The following is an 18,515-nucleotide window of genomic DNA, read 5'->3' as shown; positions in this document are numbered from 1 at the left end:
TTTGTGTCTATGTTTTTCTCCCTGGGCTTCTGCTGCTCTGCCTGGATCTGTGCAACCCAACTAATCATTCTGCTGCTAACCCCCCTTGCTGATCCTTCCAGCTCACCTTGCATGTAAGGCAGACTCTGGGATAAGATTGGGGGGTGGGAAGAAGGTGGAAGGGTGGTTGGGAGCCCTTCCTGGGGCCTCAGGTTTCTGGGAGGGCTGCTGTGTTTCTGTATTACTTTTTAACTTGGATACTTCTGTATATAGCTGTAGATATTGTAACTATCTGCTTGTATATTGTGCTAAGCTGTGAACATAAAGCTGCATTCCTTAACTTCCAGCCAGCTGAGTCTAGTCTGGGTGAATTTATTGTGTGGGAAGGCAGGTAACTCCCAAACCATCACACTTTAGAAACACAGAATCAGTCAGGGTTGGAACGGACTACAAGGATCATCTAGTTCCAACCCCCCTGCCATGGGCAGGGACACCCTACCTTAGCTCAGGCTGGCCAGAACCTCACTTTTCTCTATTTTCCTTCTGACCAGTCCTACTGGCACTGTTCCAGTCCTGTTCTTGCTTTGCATTAGGCACTCCTTCATTGTTTGACTTTGGCCCTACTGTGCCTTTCTTGGAGTTCTTGTCCTGGACCAGCATAAGAGAGCTACACACAGCATTGCTGCTTCTGGCAGTGAAGCAGTGGATCAGGGTCACCCTGAGAAGCTGTGCATTTTTCACCACTGAATGTTTGCAAGACTTGAACAGCTAAAGCCCTGCTCTCAGAGCTGACCTTGCTTTATGCTAGCTTGGACTATACAGCTCCTGAGGTCCCCTCCAACCTAAATTACCCTGTTGAGTTGATCCAGCAACTGAAAAAGAAACCAAAGGGCAGAAGTAATGCAAAAGCCACCGATGGATCACTGTCTAAGGACAACTGGAAGTGTGCAGGGAGGTGGTTTGGAGGCAAGCCAAACAAAGAGCCCAAAACCACCTGCCTTGGCTATGTTGGCACACGGTGCAATGCTTTTACCAGCTCCTTAAGTGCATAGCAGTTTCTTTTCCACAGAACACAGGCGATAGCTTCTAACGCTCAGGATGTCATTGCAGAACACAGAGATAGGGATTTTTCTCACAGAACCCTGTGCTCACACTGCTGAGTGTCAACTTTCAGCATTTTCTTAAAAAGAAAAGCCCACATTACTGCTGAGAAGGGCTTAAAAAAGATTAAAAGCACAGAAAATCTGGCTTGGATCGGTCGTGTGGTCGACAGGACTAAGGCAGGGATTGTGCCCCCGTGCTTGCCACTGGTGAGGCTGCACCTTGAATACTGGGTTCAGCTTTGGGTTTCTCTCTCCAAGAATGACGTTGAGGGGATGGAGTGGGTCCAGAGAAAGGCAACAAAGCTGGTGAAGGGTCTAGAGAACAGGTTTGGTGAAGGAATGGCTGTCAGAACTGGCACTGTTCAGCCTGGGAAAAAGGAGGCTGAGGTGAGACCTTCTGGATCTCTACAACTCTCTGAAAGGAGGTAGGAGTCAGATGGAGGAGGTAGGAGTCAGATGGAGGGGGTAGGAGTCAGATGGAGGGGGTAGGAGTCAGATGGGGGCTCCTCTCCTGAGGAACAAGTGACAGGACAAGAGGAAATGGACTAAAGATGCCCCAGGGGAGGTTTAGCTTATATATTAGGAATATCTTTACTGAAAGAGTGGTCAGACAATGGGTCAGGCTGCCCAAGGCAGTGGTGGGAAGTGTTCAAAAGTCACAGAGATGTGGTATTGAGGGACATGGTTGACTGCTGGGTTAACAGTTGGGCTTGATGATCTTTAAGGTCTTTTCCAACCAAAATGATTCTATGATTCTATTCTATGACTCTATAAACTCAGGAGGGCACTAGAAAATATTCTGGAATTACATCAAGGAGAATCTAGAGGGCTTGAAAATATTTGGTGAAGTAGAAAGCAGTAAGGCAACTCTTAAGTTGTCTTTTGGGGAGCTTGAGAACCAGCTTGTGAACAAGTTTGTCTTCCTAACAAAACACCCCTTGTTCCTGCAGCCACTTTTAAAACACCAAGGAGCCTCTGGCTCTGATGTTGTTTTTCCACACATGGCTTTTGGAAGATCAAGACAACCTCTAATTTCAACTGCACTAATATCAGGAACAGTGTGGCCAGTAGGACAAGAGAGGTTATTCTTCCCCTGTACTCAGCACTGCTCAGGCCACACCTTGAGTGCTGTGTCCAGTTCTGGGCCCCTCAATTCAAGAAAGATGTTGAGGTGCTGGAACATGTCCAGAGAAGGGCAACAAAGCTGGTGAGGGGCCTGGAGCAGAGCCCTGTGAGGAGAGGTTGAGGGAGCTGGGCCTGTTTAGCCTGGAGAAGAGGAGGCTCAGGGGTGAGCTTATTACTGTCTACAACTACCTGAAGGGGCATTGTAGCCAGGTAGGGGGTGGTCTCTTCTCCCAGGCAACCAGCAATAGAACAAGGGGACACAGTCTCAAGTTGTGCCAGGGTAGGTATAGGCTGGATGTTAGGAAGAAGTTCTTCCCAGAGAGAGTGATTGGCATTGGAATGGGCTGCCCAGGGAGGTGGTGGAGGCACCGTCCCTGGGGGTCTTCAAGAAAAGCCTGGCTGAGGCACTTAGTGCCATGGTCTGGTTGATTGGGTAGGGCTGGGTGCTAGGTTGGGCTGGCTGAGCTTGGAGGTCTCTTCCAATCTGGTTGATTCTATGATTCTATGATCTGTCCTGAAACCGAGGTGTTATTGATGCAGAATTAATTCACCAGGGTAGCTTCATCTAGTCCAGGGGACTAAGTGTGCTGTTTGATCTCACTTTAAGTCAGAAACCAAGGTTATGTGCTTTGAAAGAAGAGAGCACTGCAAACGTTCTGCCAGGCTACACCAAGTTACCACAGCACTCCAAAGAGTGCTGCAAATCACAAAGACACTCTTTGGCATCCCTCAGGGATCAGTGCTGGCACCAGTGCCAATTAACACCTTTGTCAGTGCCATGGACAGAGCAATCAGTGCACCCTCAGCAAGTGTGCAGATGGCACCAAGCTGTGTGGCACAGGAGACTTGCTAGAGGGCAGGGATCCATCCAGAGGGACCTGCACAGGCTGCAGAGCTGTGCCCAGGCCAACCTCAGGGCATTCAACAAGGCCAAGTGTAAGGTCCTGCACCTGGGTTGAGGCAATTCCAAGCAGGACTCCAGGCTGGGTGGGGAATGGCTGAGAGCAGCCCTGAGGAACAGGCCCTGGGGGTCTGGAGTGATGAAAAGCTCAACAGGAGCCTGCAGGGTGAGTGCAGCCCAGCCAGCAATGTGACTTTCACCCAATTCCTCCTGGGACACAGCACCTTCAGAGGAATTCATGCTGAAGAGAACAGCTGGATTGACACATGGGCCATCTGCTGAGTGCTTATTCCTGCAAGCAGAAGTGCCTAAGGACCATGAGTAACACAACTCAAGAGCAAGATATAAATATATCTTAGTAGGATCCCAGTTTACAAGTCCTTAAATAAGCAGCTATCTGCTTAGCCCCCAAACTCAAGCATGATTTGAGGGGAAGTGCTGTAATCTTTCCTCTGTAACCTCTTGTTTGCACTGATCATTATGATATAGCTTGGAAAATCCCTGTACAGTTAGAAACAGATGAGCTCAGCTGATAATTGCTCTGCAGAGCCAGGCTGGGTGACTCCACCACCTCCCTGGGCAGCTCATTCCAGTCCCTGACCACTCTCTCTGAGAAAAACATTTCCCTAATGTCCAATCTAACCCTCCCCAGCCTCAGCTTGAGGCCATTCCCCTTGTTCTGTCTCCAATTACAAGCACCAACCTCTCCATAATGTCCTTTCAAGTAGTTGTAAGAGAGCAATGAGGTCTAAATACCTAGCTGAAGGAGAAACAAATCTGCAAGATGTAGATTCCACCATCTCCTTATCCCTCTGCAGGTGAGTTTAGCTGCTTAGAAATTGCTACTTTTCCCTAAAAGGAATTTCCTGAGTGGCTCTGCCCTTGTTGTTTTGCAAGCAGGACAGGGAGGAAAGGCTGCAGGGAGATCCTGAGCATGCAAACTGCTCCTGGGGAATAGGAAAAAGAAACTCTCTTTTTTCATCTTTGTTCATTATGCTTCAGTTCATAGATTTCATAGAATCAAACAGGTTGGAAGAGAGCTCCAAGCTCAGCCAGCCCAACCTAGCACCCAGCCCTGCCCAACCAACCAGACTATGGCACTAAGTGCCCCAGCCAGGCTTGGCTTCAACACCTCCAGGCACAGCAACTCCACCACCTCCCTGGGCAGCCCATTCCAATGCCAATCACTCTCTCTGCCAACAACTTCCTCTTAACATCCACCCTAGACTTGCCCTGGCACAGCTTCAGACTGTGTCCCCTTCTTCTGTTGCTGCTTGCCTGGCAGCAGAGCCCAACCCCACTTGGCTACAGCCTCCCTGCAGGGAGCAGCAGACAGCAATGAGCTCTGCCCTGAGCCTCCTCTGCTGCAGGCTGCACACCCCCAGCTCCCTCACCTGTTTCCATTTAGTTGGAGCTGCTGCTCCCACCTTGTTATCTCTCTGCAGTGTGAGTAATGTCCCTTTTTGTACCTATTTAGCCTGGCACAGACTGCAGCCTGGTATGATTCTTGTTGCCACAGATTATTATTGTTATTTCTTGGAGCTCCCTGACTGCTGCAGCAATTCAATTAACTTCATATCTTCTCTATTTTTTTGAATGTCAAACTTTGGCAGCCAGATAAGTTCCCAGTTAATTCTCTTTCCCCTTTCCCATAGATTTTCTCATTTATTATCAACTTAGCAGCAGTTTCAGTACATCTCAGATAATTAATTCAAGCACAGTCACACCATTTTATACATCAACTGTTCCTCAGCTCAACAGCATCCTGGAACTTTACAGCTTAAATTCAGATAAGAACTGCAAGTAGAAATAATTGAGTTTGCCACAAAGAGATAGCCACTTGGAATCAAAGCAGACTAACAGCTTAGCAGTTCATGTGTGAACACAAGTTCTGGAAGGAAAAAGTATCTCCTAGTACACAAAAAAAGGATCAAAAGGTTTAAGATGAATTGCAGTGATTACTCTGGCTGAAAGCTGCTGCAAACAGCACTCAGGTGAGTTTAAAATGCAATGATTAAGGGAAAAGTCACCAGTCATTAATTGGATCTGGTTTTGAGTTTTTTGAGAGAAATCTTTTGAGGTACATCCCTGGAGGGCAGGGATCCAGCCAGAGGGACTGGACAGGCTGCAGAGGTGGGCACAAGCCAACCTCAGGAGGGTCAACAAGACCAAGGGCAAGGTCCTGCATCTAGGTTGAGACAATGCCAAGCACAAATCCAGGGTGGGCAGTGAGTGGCTGGAGAGCAGCCCTGAGGAGAAGGACTTGGGGGTGCTGCTGGAGGAGAAGCTCAGCAGGAGCCAGCAGTGTGCACTTGCAGCCCAGATAGCCAAGCAGAGCCTGGGCTGCAGCAGCAGAAGTGTGGCCAGCAGGGCCAGGGAGGGGATTCTCCCCCTCCGCCCTGCTCTGCTGAGACCCCACCTGGAGTCCTGCATCCAGCTCTAGAGCCCGAGACAAGAGGGATGTGGAGATGCTGGAGTGTGTCCAGAGCAGGGCCAGGAGGATGCTCAGAGGCTGCAGCAGCTCTGCTGTGAGCACAGACTGAAAGAGTTGGGGCTGTGCAGGCTGGAGCAGAGGAGGCTCCCAGGTGACCTTCTTGTGGCCTTGCAGCATCTGAAGGGGGCCTGAAAAAAAGCTGGGGAGGGACTTTTTTAGGCTCTCAGGGAGTGCCAGGAGTGGGGGGAATGGAGCAAAGCTGGAGGTGAGGAGCAAGCTGTTGAGCATGAGAGTGGTGAGAGGCTGGAATGGGTTGCCCAGGGAGGTGGTTGAGGCCCCATGGCTGGAGGTGTTTCAGGCCAGGCTGGCTGAGGCTGTGGCCAGCCCAGGATGCCATTGGCTCTGCTGCCCACCTGGGCACTGCTGCCTCATCTTCAGCTACTCTCCACCAGCACCCCCAGCTCCCTCTCTGCCTGGCTGTTCTCAGCCACTCTGTCCCCAGCCTGTAGCGCTAGCTGGGGTTGCTGTGGCCAAACAAATGGGTTCAAACCCATTACTCCTCACCCTGTCATTACAAGACATAAATTTCATTATTTCTTTGCCTTCAAATATTAAATGGCTCAGTTTAACAGTAAATCTCTCAGTCCTTGGAGCAAAGAGCTACATCCTGGAAATAGAAGTCTAAACCACCCTAGCCAGCTTTTATAGATCAGAAGTCTTAATGTTTTCTACCTCCAATCTGACCTGAATTGCTGAAGTCTTTTAGAGGAGGCTGAATTATTTGTTGCATAATAGAAGCTTAAATTGAAAGTATTGTTTTCATTAGCACACCCTGCTCCAGATAGCAGGAAATCTTGGATGCTACATTTGAGGCTGCTAACCATTCAGATTTCTGGCACATTACCACAGCTGTGATTAGAAGCTTTTTGTTGCTGGGTGAAAAATGCCTTTCCAAGAGCCACTATCAAATGAAGGAACACTGAACACTGTTGTTTTCAACAGAGCAGGATAACTTTGTGTTTGAATATAGAATCATACAATAACAGAATGGGTTAGGTTGGAAGAGACCTCAAGGATCATCCAGTTCCAACCCTCTGCCATAGGCAGGGACACCTCCCACTAGAACAGGTTGCTCAAGGCCTCATCCAACCTGGCCTTGAACACACCCAGGGAGGTTGTGGAGCACAGAATCACCCAATGTGATCAAAGATCCCATTGGGTGATTCTGTGCTCCACAACCTCCCTGGGCAACCTGTGCCAGTGTCTCACCACCCTAACTGCAAAGAACCCTTCCCTTACATCTAACATCTCCACTCTGCCAGTTCAAACCCATTTCTCCTCACCCTGTCACTACCAGACCTTGTCAACAGTTCCTCTCCAGCCCTCCTGTAGCCCCTTTCAGATACTGGAAGGCCACTCCAAGGTCTCCTCAAAGCCTTCTCCAGGCTGAAGAGCCCCAACTCTTGTAGCCTGTCCTCATAGCAGAGCTGCTGCTGCCCTCTGAGCATCACATATATGAAATATATATTGAAGCTGTGAACAGGTTTCAGCAGCTCTCCTTCCATCTGTCACCCAATAAACTTCTCTTCTTCTCACTCAGTTCTTAAATCTTGGCCCTATTGTTCCTTGGAATCACAGCAGGGACCTCAAAGCTCATCCAGTTCCAACCCCATGTCATAGGCAGGGACATCTCCCACTAGAACAGGTTGCTCAAGGTCTCATCCAACCTGGCCTTGAACACATCCAGGGAGGTTGTGGAGCACAGAATCACCCAATGGGATCTTTGATCCCATTGGGTGATTCTGTGCTCCACAACCTCCCTGGGCAATCTGTGCCAGTGCCTCACCACCCTCACTGTAAAGAACTTCTTCCTAGCATCCAGTTTCAATCCTTCCAATGGATACTTAAACTCCCACTTTTGTTTGCTCTATCTTATCCTTCAGCAAACCTGATCACTCCACCTAAAGAGATGCTGCACGTTCCCAATGCTTTTATTACCGAAGAAACCACCTCCCACTTCACCTCTTAGCATCTAAATAGATAGTGGAGATTTTGGTGCTTTTGAAAACAAAACTCCCTTGCCTTAGAGTGAAAATCTTGTTCCAGCCTGGAATCTGATCCTGCTACCTGTTTGTACTTGCTCATTTTCATTTGCCGGTTCCTCTCTTCCACATCCATCGCACCTGTTAGGTTAAAAAGAGAAGAAAAGGGGAAGGGAGAGGGGGAGAGAAATTAGTAAATACAAAATTTCTCCTCAATTCCAAGTTTAAAGTGAAGTTTCTAACACCTACTGAAATTACAGTGCAGTAATAGTTTCTCAATTAGCAGTTTGGTCAAAACACCCCAAAATGTTGTAAGAGGAGAAGCTAAGCAAGCGAGCAGGATCTCAGTTAAGTGTTGCACCTTCCACACACTCCAAATGAAAGCAAAATTAAGAGAGAGTGTAAATGGAACATGATTTTGCACAGGAGAAATGGTTTTTCTGCTTCAAAACTATTCAAGAGAAACCTTTCATTTAACAACAGCCTTTTTGTTTCGAGTGGAGAGGTCCTGATCCTGCGTTCACAGAACAAGCAACAACCACAGGCTGCCTGCTTACCCTTTGAGCACATCATTAGGCTGTTTAAAGGAACAGCCATCCAGTGGCATCACTCTGCCATGCTGATGACATGCTGAGTCACAGCATTCACTCTTCTTGGACCAAATGATTGGACCAAGTGATTAGGGATGGGTTCTGGTTATGTGGTTTGGGCAGCAGTTGGTATTAACCAACCGGTGCTGGAACATCACAGTTTACTATGTCAATTAATAAGGGAGTAAGTGCCAAAGTTGAGGTAGAATAGAGACAAATCAAAAACAAAGAAGAAGGGGGGGGGGCAAAAAGAGAGGAAGACAACAGCCCAGAATTTAAGAAGTTAAAATCCATAAGAAATAAAAGTGTTCAGGCAAACTCTTGCTGCCTATCATACACACGCAGGCTTGGTTCTCTTCCACTCCCATGTGGTGTAAATCCAGAGTATTCAACTATCTGCTGCATGCTAAAAAGGGTTCATTTTGGCAGGCATTTGCCTTAAACTCTCCAGAATTTTAACACAGAAGTCACCCAGGATTTGTCATCAGTGGAAGGTTCTGGGTGCTACACGTATTGAGCAGTCTGCACCTTATGTAGGGAACTGAGAGGGGAGTATCAGATTGCAGTGTGCAACATAAACCTGGTTTCAACTCTAAACCTCGGTTCCAAGCCATAAAGCAAAGTGGGGCTTTGCAAAGGGCCTCTTCAGGGTCTCTGAGTTTCATGTCTCCTTTATTGACAGCAGTAAGAGTAGTGGCATGTACTAGGAGACCTGCCTGTTAAATCTAGGAAATCTGGCAGAAAGAGGGAATGTGATGAGGCTAAACTGTACTGCTGGCCACAGGCATTTCGGCTTCTGATCCACACTCTTCATCTTTACTCCCTACACACACGAGTCAAAAACTTCATCCCAGCTCTTAAGGGAAATGAAAACCAAGAACAAGAGAAGGAGCAGTGTTTCCCAAGAAGAAAGTGTGTTTCATAGGGAAGAAACAAGTGAAAAAGACAGCACCAGGTGGAAACTGCTAAACTAAAACTACTTCTCCCTATCACAATCTCCCTCAGCCACTTTAGGTTCCCAAAGGATATTTGCCCATTTATCACAAAGATGCAATGGGGGTTTTGTAAGAATCCAGTTTTAAAAGCTCTAGAGATTTTCTTTTAATCCCCTTGAAAACAAAAACTTCCAACTGGAAAATGATATTTTTTTCCCTTCTTTTCCCCATGACAGAAGTAGGTTTGTAGGAACAGAACCTTTGCTCCAAAATGTCATCTCCACTTGTCATCCTGCAGTAACATAAAGGAGACATTCTTCACTAAAAGGGATTCCCTGCCCCATTTTTCTTCTGAAGTTTTCTTATTCAATCATCCTATTTGCTGTCTCTGCCAAATTTCAAGGTGACATTTTAGGCATAAATTAGAAATGGCAGCATTTTGAAGGTAGGAATTCTTCACTATGATCAGCTGGCACAGGGAAAGTTAAGTGTCCCCAAAGCTAATTGCACTCTGAACTGTGCCACTGGAAACCCTTGATGTGAGTCCTCTCTAGCAAAATAAGCAAAACTGGTGGCTTGGTTTAGGCTCAGGTGTGCTAGTTGGAGCCTAGCTGGGATATCTGGGTGAGAAGAATTAGATGCTAGGCTGTGAAAAGGAAACAATGGTGAGGTCTGCTGCTCTCATAGGCTTGCTGAGAGGTACAAAATCAAGAACATAAACACAGATAAGGCAGTTGGTTGCTCTCTGGGGCTGCATGAACTCCTCTCTCTAACCTAACTTGCTGCCTGACTAATCCATCTGCTACTTAACCCCCCTGGCTGATCCTCCAAACTCACCTTGAACATAAGGCAAAGTCTGGGATAAGGTAGAGGGGTGGGAAGAAGGCGGAAGGGTGGCTGGGAGCCCCTCCTGGGGACTCTGCTTTCTGGGAGGGCTGCTGTGTTTCTGTATAACATTTTAACTTGTCTATTTCTGTCTACAGATTATAACTATCTGCTTGTATCTTGTGCTAAGCTGTAAGTATAAACCTTCATTCTTCCAATTCCCAGATCGACTGAGTCTAGGCTGGGTGATGTTCTTAAGTGGGGAGGAGGGCTGGGGAATATCCAAACCATCACATCAGGATGAAAACAAGACAGCAAAATTTGGGGGGGGAGTAACCCCAACCCCCCAATCAATACTCAATTCCCCACCAATATTCAATTCCCAGATAATCTTATTAAAAGGAGAACTGACTTCTGAAACTGCCTTTAACAAGTTAACTCACTGAAACACACTAAAACCCCAGAGGACCCTGAGGGCAGTGGACAGCTCATAATGCTGCAGATCAGCTTTTGTGCCGTGCATGGAAGTGACATGTGGAAAGAGTGTGCAGGGTCACTGCCCGCCGCGGGCTGAGCTCCGTGGCACTTGCGCCAGGATGCAGCTGCGATCTGGAGAGGAGTAGGAAGGCTGGGAAAGCATCGCAGCACTGCCCATGCACGTGGGGTGGAAATGCAGGCCTAGCACCACCTCTGCTTCTGCTGGCACATCTACTCTGAGCTGAATCCTGTATGTGAAGGTTTAGCTAGAGCAGAAAGTACTTGCAGAGGGTTCAGTAGCTGTCCGCTAGGAAGCTTCAGCTCCTAACATGATTTTGTTAATCCAGACTGAGCATCAGTCCTACATTAAGGTCTCCACTGTGATCAGGAGGTGGCACGTAGCATGTGCAGACAAATCACAACTAACTTGCATCTAACTAGTAGTCATTCACAGCAGTGAAAATCTGTGCCATAAGCTTTCACACTGGCAGCACAAGGCAGGCTGAGCCCCTGCAATGGAGCTGGGATCATTACACCACAGGCAACATTTGGAGTTTTGCTTATTTTGAACAACTACTCAGTGTTTGAAAAAGTAAACCAAACCAACCCATCATCTCAAGGTTGGCTCAGTGGGGCTGGCTCTGTGAGGAGCTCATCTGCACAAGCAAAGTCAGCTGCTGATTCAACAGCAGCCATTCTCCTTATCTTTAGAAGGGAGCATGCTGAGGGAAAGCAGCACAGTGCAAGCACAGTTCTGAAATGCCAGAGTCAAACACCAAGGCAATGGTACAGCAACCCTGCAACCTGCCCTCAGTTGCATGAGGACTGTAGTAAGAGACTAATCTGTGCCAGAGCTCAGCACTAGTGACTAAAGGAAATTAAGCCTTTAGCCACATAAATTGCACTTTAACCTTTAGTTTCATCTATGGAAATGCACCCAATAGATAAAGAAAGACAACTTTAACTACAGGATATTCTGTAGTTGGCTAATTTCTAAGGTAAGACTCTTCAGATGACAGTCTGTGGTCCAGACAAAAGAGATGACAAAATGTCTGTATCACCCATCTTAGCCTAAGGAAAACCTACCTATTAAAAACCCCCAAAACCCCAACTCTTTCACCTGTGTTCTTCCATTCTTTCCTTCATTACCTCCTCCAGTGGGAATTATTGACTACTCTACCACAGATGATGATGTTTTTGGAGGAGTTTGCTGTACAATGTGGCTTCTGGAGCACAGGCAGTAAACTGGAAACCTGGGTTATGGAAGTAGAGTGGAGTTGCTCTTAAAATATTAGGACAGGCAGTTTTGGTTAGGCATGGACAAGAGGGATGCAAAATTTGGGAGGCACAGGAGCTTAGGCAAGGGGGCAAAGTAAGGTGCCCTGAGATTTGGGCAGTCAGAAGCTTCTAATAGAAAGGAAAAAGTCAGCGTGCAGGTGAGCACACTGTGACTGCAGTGGGGAGGACAGAAGTCTAAGGCATGTGAAAGCCTTCTTAGTTGATTCTGGGCTCTTCCCATTTCTCACCCTGGTCTAATTGCCTCAATAAAGCAAAGGAAATACATTTTCTTCAGTCTTACTTCCTAGTGTCTATGTGGAAATCCTCAGTGCAGTGATCCAACTCGAAGGCACATATTTGCTTACACACAACAGATCAAAGAACTTGAGGGCAAAAAACAACACAAACATTTTGAATAAGTCACCCTACCTGTGTCCCCATTCTCTGGATCTGCTTTCTTTTCTTCTATAAACAAATGAAAGCAATATGTAAAACAAAACAAACCAAAATAAAAACAGAGGGGGAGAGAGAAAATGCAGAAATAATAATAATAATAATAATAATAATAATAATAATAATAATAATAATAATAATAAAAAACACAAATCATGCATTAAAAAAAGGGAAAAACTTAATAAACCCCAGCAAATTAATCTGATGAGTTTAGTCAACCACCAAGTATGGTACTCTACATCCAGAGGCGTGTTCACTGCATGCTACTGTTCCCATTTGTGCACTCTTACTGGAGGGAACCCATGGGTATTTTGTGCACTTCCAGAATCATCAACACACTCAACAGAAAAGAGAGCAAGGCAGGTGTCAGACATAGTTAGTTTGCAGTTCCCTTGAACAGGATGACACAAAAAACTAGAGAGGAAAGCTTGCTTGTGCTGTATGTTGTATGCAGCCCGCACACAATAGGCAGTCTAAGAGTTCAGGCATCAAAACTGAATGTGTTGGAATGGTCTGCAGTGATTACTTCAGATCTTCGTTGGTTTCATCCATTTGCCTAGCTCCTACAGGTGAAAAGGTTTACTAATGACATGACTGTAGCTTGCCGCAGAGTTAAATCATGATGAAGAACAAAAGACACTAACAGCCAGTTAATGCACACAAATCCAGCTAACCGATGCCAGCAAATGTCCTGAATGCATCTCAAAGGTTGTAAATGGCTGGGGGCACTCCTCTGTCACAAAGAAATGAAAACACATTGGATTGCTATCAAATAGCTTGGCAGCCCAGAGATGCTGCACTCAGAAATCTGAGTTTTGCCATCAATGTGAAAGAACTTTCAGTCAAATAAAAAGTGCTTTGATTGGAAATGCATTCACTTTTAAACCAGACTCTGCTGCTTTTTCTTCTTACAGTAAGCCAAAATGATACCAAACTCAATTAAAACAATGCCACGAATCTGGAGCAAAGCCCTCCAAGCTACAACCCAGGAATAGCATGCATTAGGAGAACTAGGTTGGGTTGGTTTTTATTGAGGGTTGCTCACACAATCATTATCTACAGTACACAGTACTGTACAGTACATAGAGAAGTTGTTATATTTTAAGGCAATAGCATCTTGTAGATGCAGAGCATGAAGTTATACTTAAAGAGACATCATACTGGGGAAAAGTAGCAGTATAAGAAAGGAAAATATGCTCCTGCAGAGAGCAGAAATGATTGTGGCACACTTGGATGGGACCTGCCATCCCATCAGGGTTCTTCTGCTCCTAGTGGAATTGTTAAGCAGATCAACGGGAAACAGATATGGCAAGTCATAAGGTGACACTTGGAGAGATCAGTGGACATCAAATGGGGTCTTTTAACCTCTCCCATGCCCTGGCCTTTCCTACTCCAGGAGCACAGTTTATAAACAGGGCCTTTTGCATTCTTCTGCAAGTAGCCTGACCTGTGTTACCTGTATGGGTGTGGGTACCGCTAGGAAAAGAGCAGGGAGAGAGAAAGAATTGTGTTTGCTTCTCAAGCTTTCAAGGTTTTTTAACTTTGATTTGTAAATGAAGGTCACCGATTTCAAAGCTACAGTACAACACTGTCCTCTACTGCCTCATTACTTTCTACAGCAGAAAGTAATTTGATAGCAATACCACAACACACACCAGGTGAAAATGCAGAGGCGTTCAGATGACCTAGCGTTAGAGCTCAGACAGGATGATGACATTTCAGAGTGACTTCAGATGCAAATAGCATTTACAATAACTCCTGCTGGAAAATGCCTGCAGGTCCATCCAGCCATCACAGGCTCACAGGATGTTAGTGGTTGGAAGGGGCCCCAGGAGATCATCCAGTCCAACCCCCTGCCAGAGCAGGACAATCCTATCGAACACAGATCACAGAGGAACACATCCAGACAAGCCTTTAAAGCCTCCAGAGAAGGAGACTGCACAGCCTCTCTGGGGAGCCTGTGCCAGTGCTCTGTCACCCTTACAGTAAAGAAATTCCTCCTGGTGTTGAGATCCATCCATTCATACATCTGAGTGTCTTTCAACCATGAGCCTACAAATAAAGACACTGTCCAAACAAGGGATACGAAACCCTGCCTGACTTTCATTTCTTCTTGCTCCACGTTGAATGGACACAAAGATTTCCAAATTGATTTGTAGAAAGAGATAGATATAGATTTATATAGATTTATATAGTTAAAGATTTATAGAAAGAAACATTAACAACGAAATTCCATTCCATTGCTGACTTTTAAAAGTGTAATTGAAATGCTGTGACACTGATTATAAATCTATAGAACCACAGAATTAACCAGGTTGGAAGAGACCTCTAGGATCATCAAATCAAAGCTATCACCTAACACCTTCTAATTAACTAAACCATGGCACTAAGTGCCTCATCCACTCTCCTTTTAAACACCTCCAGGGATGGTGACTCCATCACCTCCCCAGGCAGCCCATTCCAATGCCAATCACTCTTTTCATGAAGAATTTCTTCCTAATGTCCAGCCTAGACCTGCCCAGGTGCAGTTTGAGACTGTGTCCCCTTGTTCTGGTGCTGGTTGCCTGGCAGAAGAGCCCAACCCCACCTGGCTACAGCCTCCCTGCAGGCAGCTGCAGACAGCAATGAGCTCTGCCCTGAGCCTCCTCTGCTGCAGGCTGCACACCCCCAGCTCCCTCAGCCTCTCCTCACAGGGCTGTGCTCCAGGCCCCTCCCCAGCCTTGCTGCCCTTCTCCAAACACCTTCCAGCACCTCAACATCTCTCTGCAATTCAGGAGCCCAGAACTGGACACAGCACTCAAGGGGTGGCCTGAGCATTGCTGAGTACAGGGGCAGAAGAACCTCCCTTGTCCTGCTGCCCACACTGCTCCTGAGCCAGCCCATTGCTGTTATGGTGGCCACTGGCATTTCATTAGTAGTGCACACAGGCACATCCCTGGTCCTGCAATGGGTTGCTCTTTCTAAGAGGTCCATTGGTACCTCTAATAGATTTCCAGCAATCTGATAACTATTTAGAAGATATATATTAGAACACATATATTAGAATGGCCTTTGAAAAATATTCAGTGGCCAACATGGCAAAAAACTAAAACCAGAAAGAAGCAGTGAGGCAAATATTAGCTCAAGCTTCCCATTGTGCTTCCCCAAAGAATCCTGGCACGTGCTCCATCTACCAATGCTATGCAGTAGCAAAAGAAAAACACCTGAGAGGCAGTGAAGCCTTACAGTCTGTACACTCAAAAAGCCATTTTCATCAGCCACACTGTAAGCTCTGCACTGCCTTCATGAAAGCCTGAGCACAGGCTGAGTATTGTTTAGCTGCCCAACACTCTGCTTGCCAAGTGTGCAAGCTCCTCAGACTTATAGAATCATAGAATCAACCAGGCTGGAAGAGACTTCCAAGCTCATCCAGTCCAACCTAGCACCCAGCCCTGGCCAATCAACCAGACCATGGCACTGAGTGCCTCACCCAGGCTTAGCCTGAACAACCCCAGGGATAGCAACTCCACCACCTCCCTGGGCAGCCCATTCCAATGCCAATCACTCTTAAGCTCATAAGCTTTGCAGACACCATCATAGGGCTTTTCAGTTAAAGAGAAAAATAAATGGATATAGTTTTCTGGGAACAAAATGGGACAAAATGAAACTTGCCACCATTGGTACACTCCAGAGCATAACCACGAAACAGTTCACGTTCTGACATGGTCACTTTGAAACAGACACAAACACTTTGGTGGTTAAGTGTGCTTCTGCTTCCAGAAAAGCTAACAGCTATTAATAGAGATCCTTCAGGCCTCTGAAGAATGCAGGACATCCTCATTAGCATCCCAAGCACCAGAAATGTGGGCAAAGGTTTAACCACACAACACAGAAAACAGGAGAATTCACCTAGCAAACCTCTACTGATCAAAAATCTCTGTGCAGTGCTGCTCTCCTTTTGCCCAATTACTCTCCCATTTTTTAATGGTATCATCTGATCTTTTTACTGTTTTTCCTTCAGCAGATGACATGGTTCAGCATAGGTGGCTATTTGAGGGGTTGGATTCACAGAATCATAGAATCAAGCAGGTTGGAAGAGACCTCCAAGCTCATCCAGTCCAACCTAGCACCCAGCCCTGGCCAGTCAACCAGACCATGGCACTAAGTGCTTCATCCAGGCTTTGCTTCAACACCTCCAGGGACAATGACTCCACAACCTCCCTGGGCAGCCCATTCCAATGGCAATCTCTCTCTCTGTGAAGAATTCCCTCCTAATGTGTCCACCTAGAAGTGCCATCAGGTGGGCCCTAGTAGAAAATAAACCTATATGCTTCCTGACAAATATTCCTGGGAGCCCAGCGCTGGTGACTCCAGCACCTCCCTGGGCAGCCCATTCCAATGCCCATCACCCTCTCTGTCAAGATCTTCCTCCTAACATCCAGCCTATAGTAGTGGTGGCTAACAGAAAATGAAGCTCAGTTTGCACTGCCAGTCATGCTGGAATTCTTCCAGTGTCAATAGGGGGTTGGGCTGGATGACCTTTGGAGGTCCCTTTCAACCCAGACCATTCTATGATTCTATGACTATTTAAATACATCAAGGGGGAAGAGAGGGAAAAGTCTATGAGTTGAGCTGTAAGAAAATCTACAGGAAAGGTAAAATGATTAAAGAGAAAAGAAACCAACACAGAGAAAAGCAGTAGAAGAGACAGACCTGAGTTTCTTCTCCTTGAGGATTCCGCTTCTTCTGTGATCACATCGTGTAATGTACAGACATAGACAAAGGAGATGGGCGTGAGAGGATGTATTCAGAAGGTTAAAACTGACACTGAGGGAAAGGGCCAAAAATCGAGAGAGAAGGCTTCAGAGCAGAGTTAGTAAGTGGGGAAAGAAGCAACAGAGACACCAGAAGGAAAGCAAGCTGAGGAAGAAGCGGTTAAACTACTGTTGTTGAAAAAGAATAGTAAAGAGAGGATTAGTATAGGAGCTGAGGAAGGAAGGAAGACAAGTTACAACTGACAGCAAAGTCAATCCATGCAATGAAGCTGAAGAAAAAAGCTGGGTAGTAAAAGATAGGTTAACAGTATCACAGTATCATCAGGGTTGGAAGAGACCTCACAGATCATCAAGTCCAACCCTTTACCACAGAGCTCAAGGCTATAAACACTTGTAGTTGGCTCTTCAGCTTCTTGCAACGTTCTCTACTTGAACACAGGTCTTACTTTCTTCTGTTAGGCATTGAATAGTCACTTTAATGTCACCAACAAGGAGTCTGTTATTAGATATATATTTTTTTTCCCCCAGCTACTAAATCGTTGTCATTTCTGCTGAACCAAGCTTCACATAGGCAAAAGGGAAAACAGAGATTTCTATCTGCAAAAGGGAAAGCAGAGATATTTCTATGTGCAAAAAGGGAAAACAGATTTCTATTTGTGAAAGAGAAAACAGAGATTTCTATATTCAAAAAGGAAAACAGAGATTTCTACTTGCAAAAGGGAAAACAGAGATTTACGTATGCAAAAAGGATAACAGAGATTTCTACTTGCAAAAGGGAAAACAGAGATTTACGTATGCAAAAAGGATAACAGAGATTTCTACTTGCAAAAGGGAAAACAGAGATTTACGTATGCAAAAAGGATAACAGAGATTTCTACTTGCAAAAGGGAAAACAGAGATTTCTACTTGCTAAAGGGAAAACAGAGATTTATATATGCAAAAGGGAAAGCAGAGATTTGTATTTGTGAAAGGGAAAAGAGAGATTTCTATATGCAAAAAGGAAAGCAGAGATTTCTATTTGCACAAGGGAAAGCAGAGATTTGTATTTGCAAAAGGGAAAACAGAGATTTCTGTTTGCAATAGGGAAAACAGAGATTTATATATGCAAAAGGGAAAGCAGAGATTTCTATTTGCAAAAGGGAAAACAGAGATTTATATATGCAAAAAGGAAAACAGAAATTTCTATTTGCAAAAGGGAAAGCAGAGATATTACTACATTAAAAAGGAAAACAGAGATTTCTATTTGCAAAAGGGAAACCAGAGATTTCTACTTGCAAAAGGAAAAACAGAGATATTTCTATATTAAAAAGGAAAAGAGAGATTTCTATTTGCAAAAGGAAAAACAGAGATATTTCTATTTGCCAAAAAAAAAGAAACTAGATTTCTATCTGCAAAAGGGAAAGCCAATTTCTGTTTGCAAAAGGATACAGAAGCTCAATGACTTCAGAATCCACACAACACACTCTGGAAAGGGATTGCATTATTATAACACTCTGCCAAAGGTGTATTATCCAGATCACAAGACAGAAGGTGAGAAAAGAGAATATACAGCTGGTATCTCTGGTGGTCAGTTCAGCAGATCCTTGCTTCAGAATGAAAACTCACTCTCATCTCCCAGA

The 18,515-nt window shown here is 45.6% G+C and overlaps 1 protein-coding gene across 49 annotated transcripts in view; it reads right to left on the bottom strand.

Moving 5' to 3' along the window:
* The window catches only part of RIMS2 (regulating synaptic membrane exocytosis 2), a 493,599-nt gene that overhangs the window by 90,298 nt on the left and 384,786 nt on the right, over nucleotides 1–18,515 (bottom strand). For 28 of the 49 annotated variants that reach the window (XM_064154113.1, XM_064154074.1, XM_064154086.1 and 25 more), the window contains 3 exons: nucleotides 16,835–16,867; nucleotides 12,119–12,154; nucleotides 7,625–7,725 (listed from right to left, as the gene is read on the bottom strand). The exons of 8 other annotated variants lie outside the window; for them this stretch is intronic. In XM_064154113.1, the coding sequence (XP_064010183.1) occupies nucleotides 7,625–7,725; nucleotides 12,119–12,154; nucleotides 16,835–16,867 (170 nt within the window). The remainder of the gene's footprint in view (nucleotides 1–7,624; nucleotides 7,726–12,118; nucleotides 12,155–16,834; nucleotides 16,868–18,515) is intronic. 13 more of the 49 variants (XM_064154114.1, XM_064154079.1, XM_064154082.1 and 10 more) reach the window with 4 other exon arrangements.

The sequence above is a fragment of the Pogoniulus pusillus genome, chromosome 14 (assembly GCF_015220805.1).
Source record: "Pogoniulus pusillus isolate bPogPus1 chromosome 14, bPogPus1.pri, whole genome shotgun sequence".
NCBI classification, from domain to species: domain Eukaryota; kingdom Metazoa; phylum Chordata; class Aves; order Piciformes; family Lybiidae; genus Pogoniulus; species Pogoniulus pusillus.
This window is presented reverse-complemented; position numbering and strand designations above follow the sequence as displayed.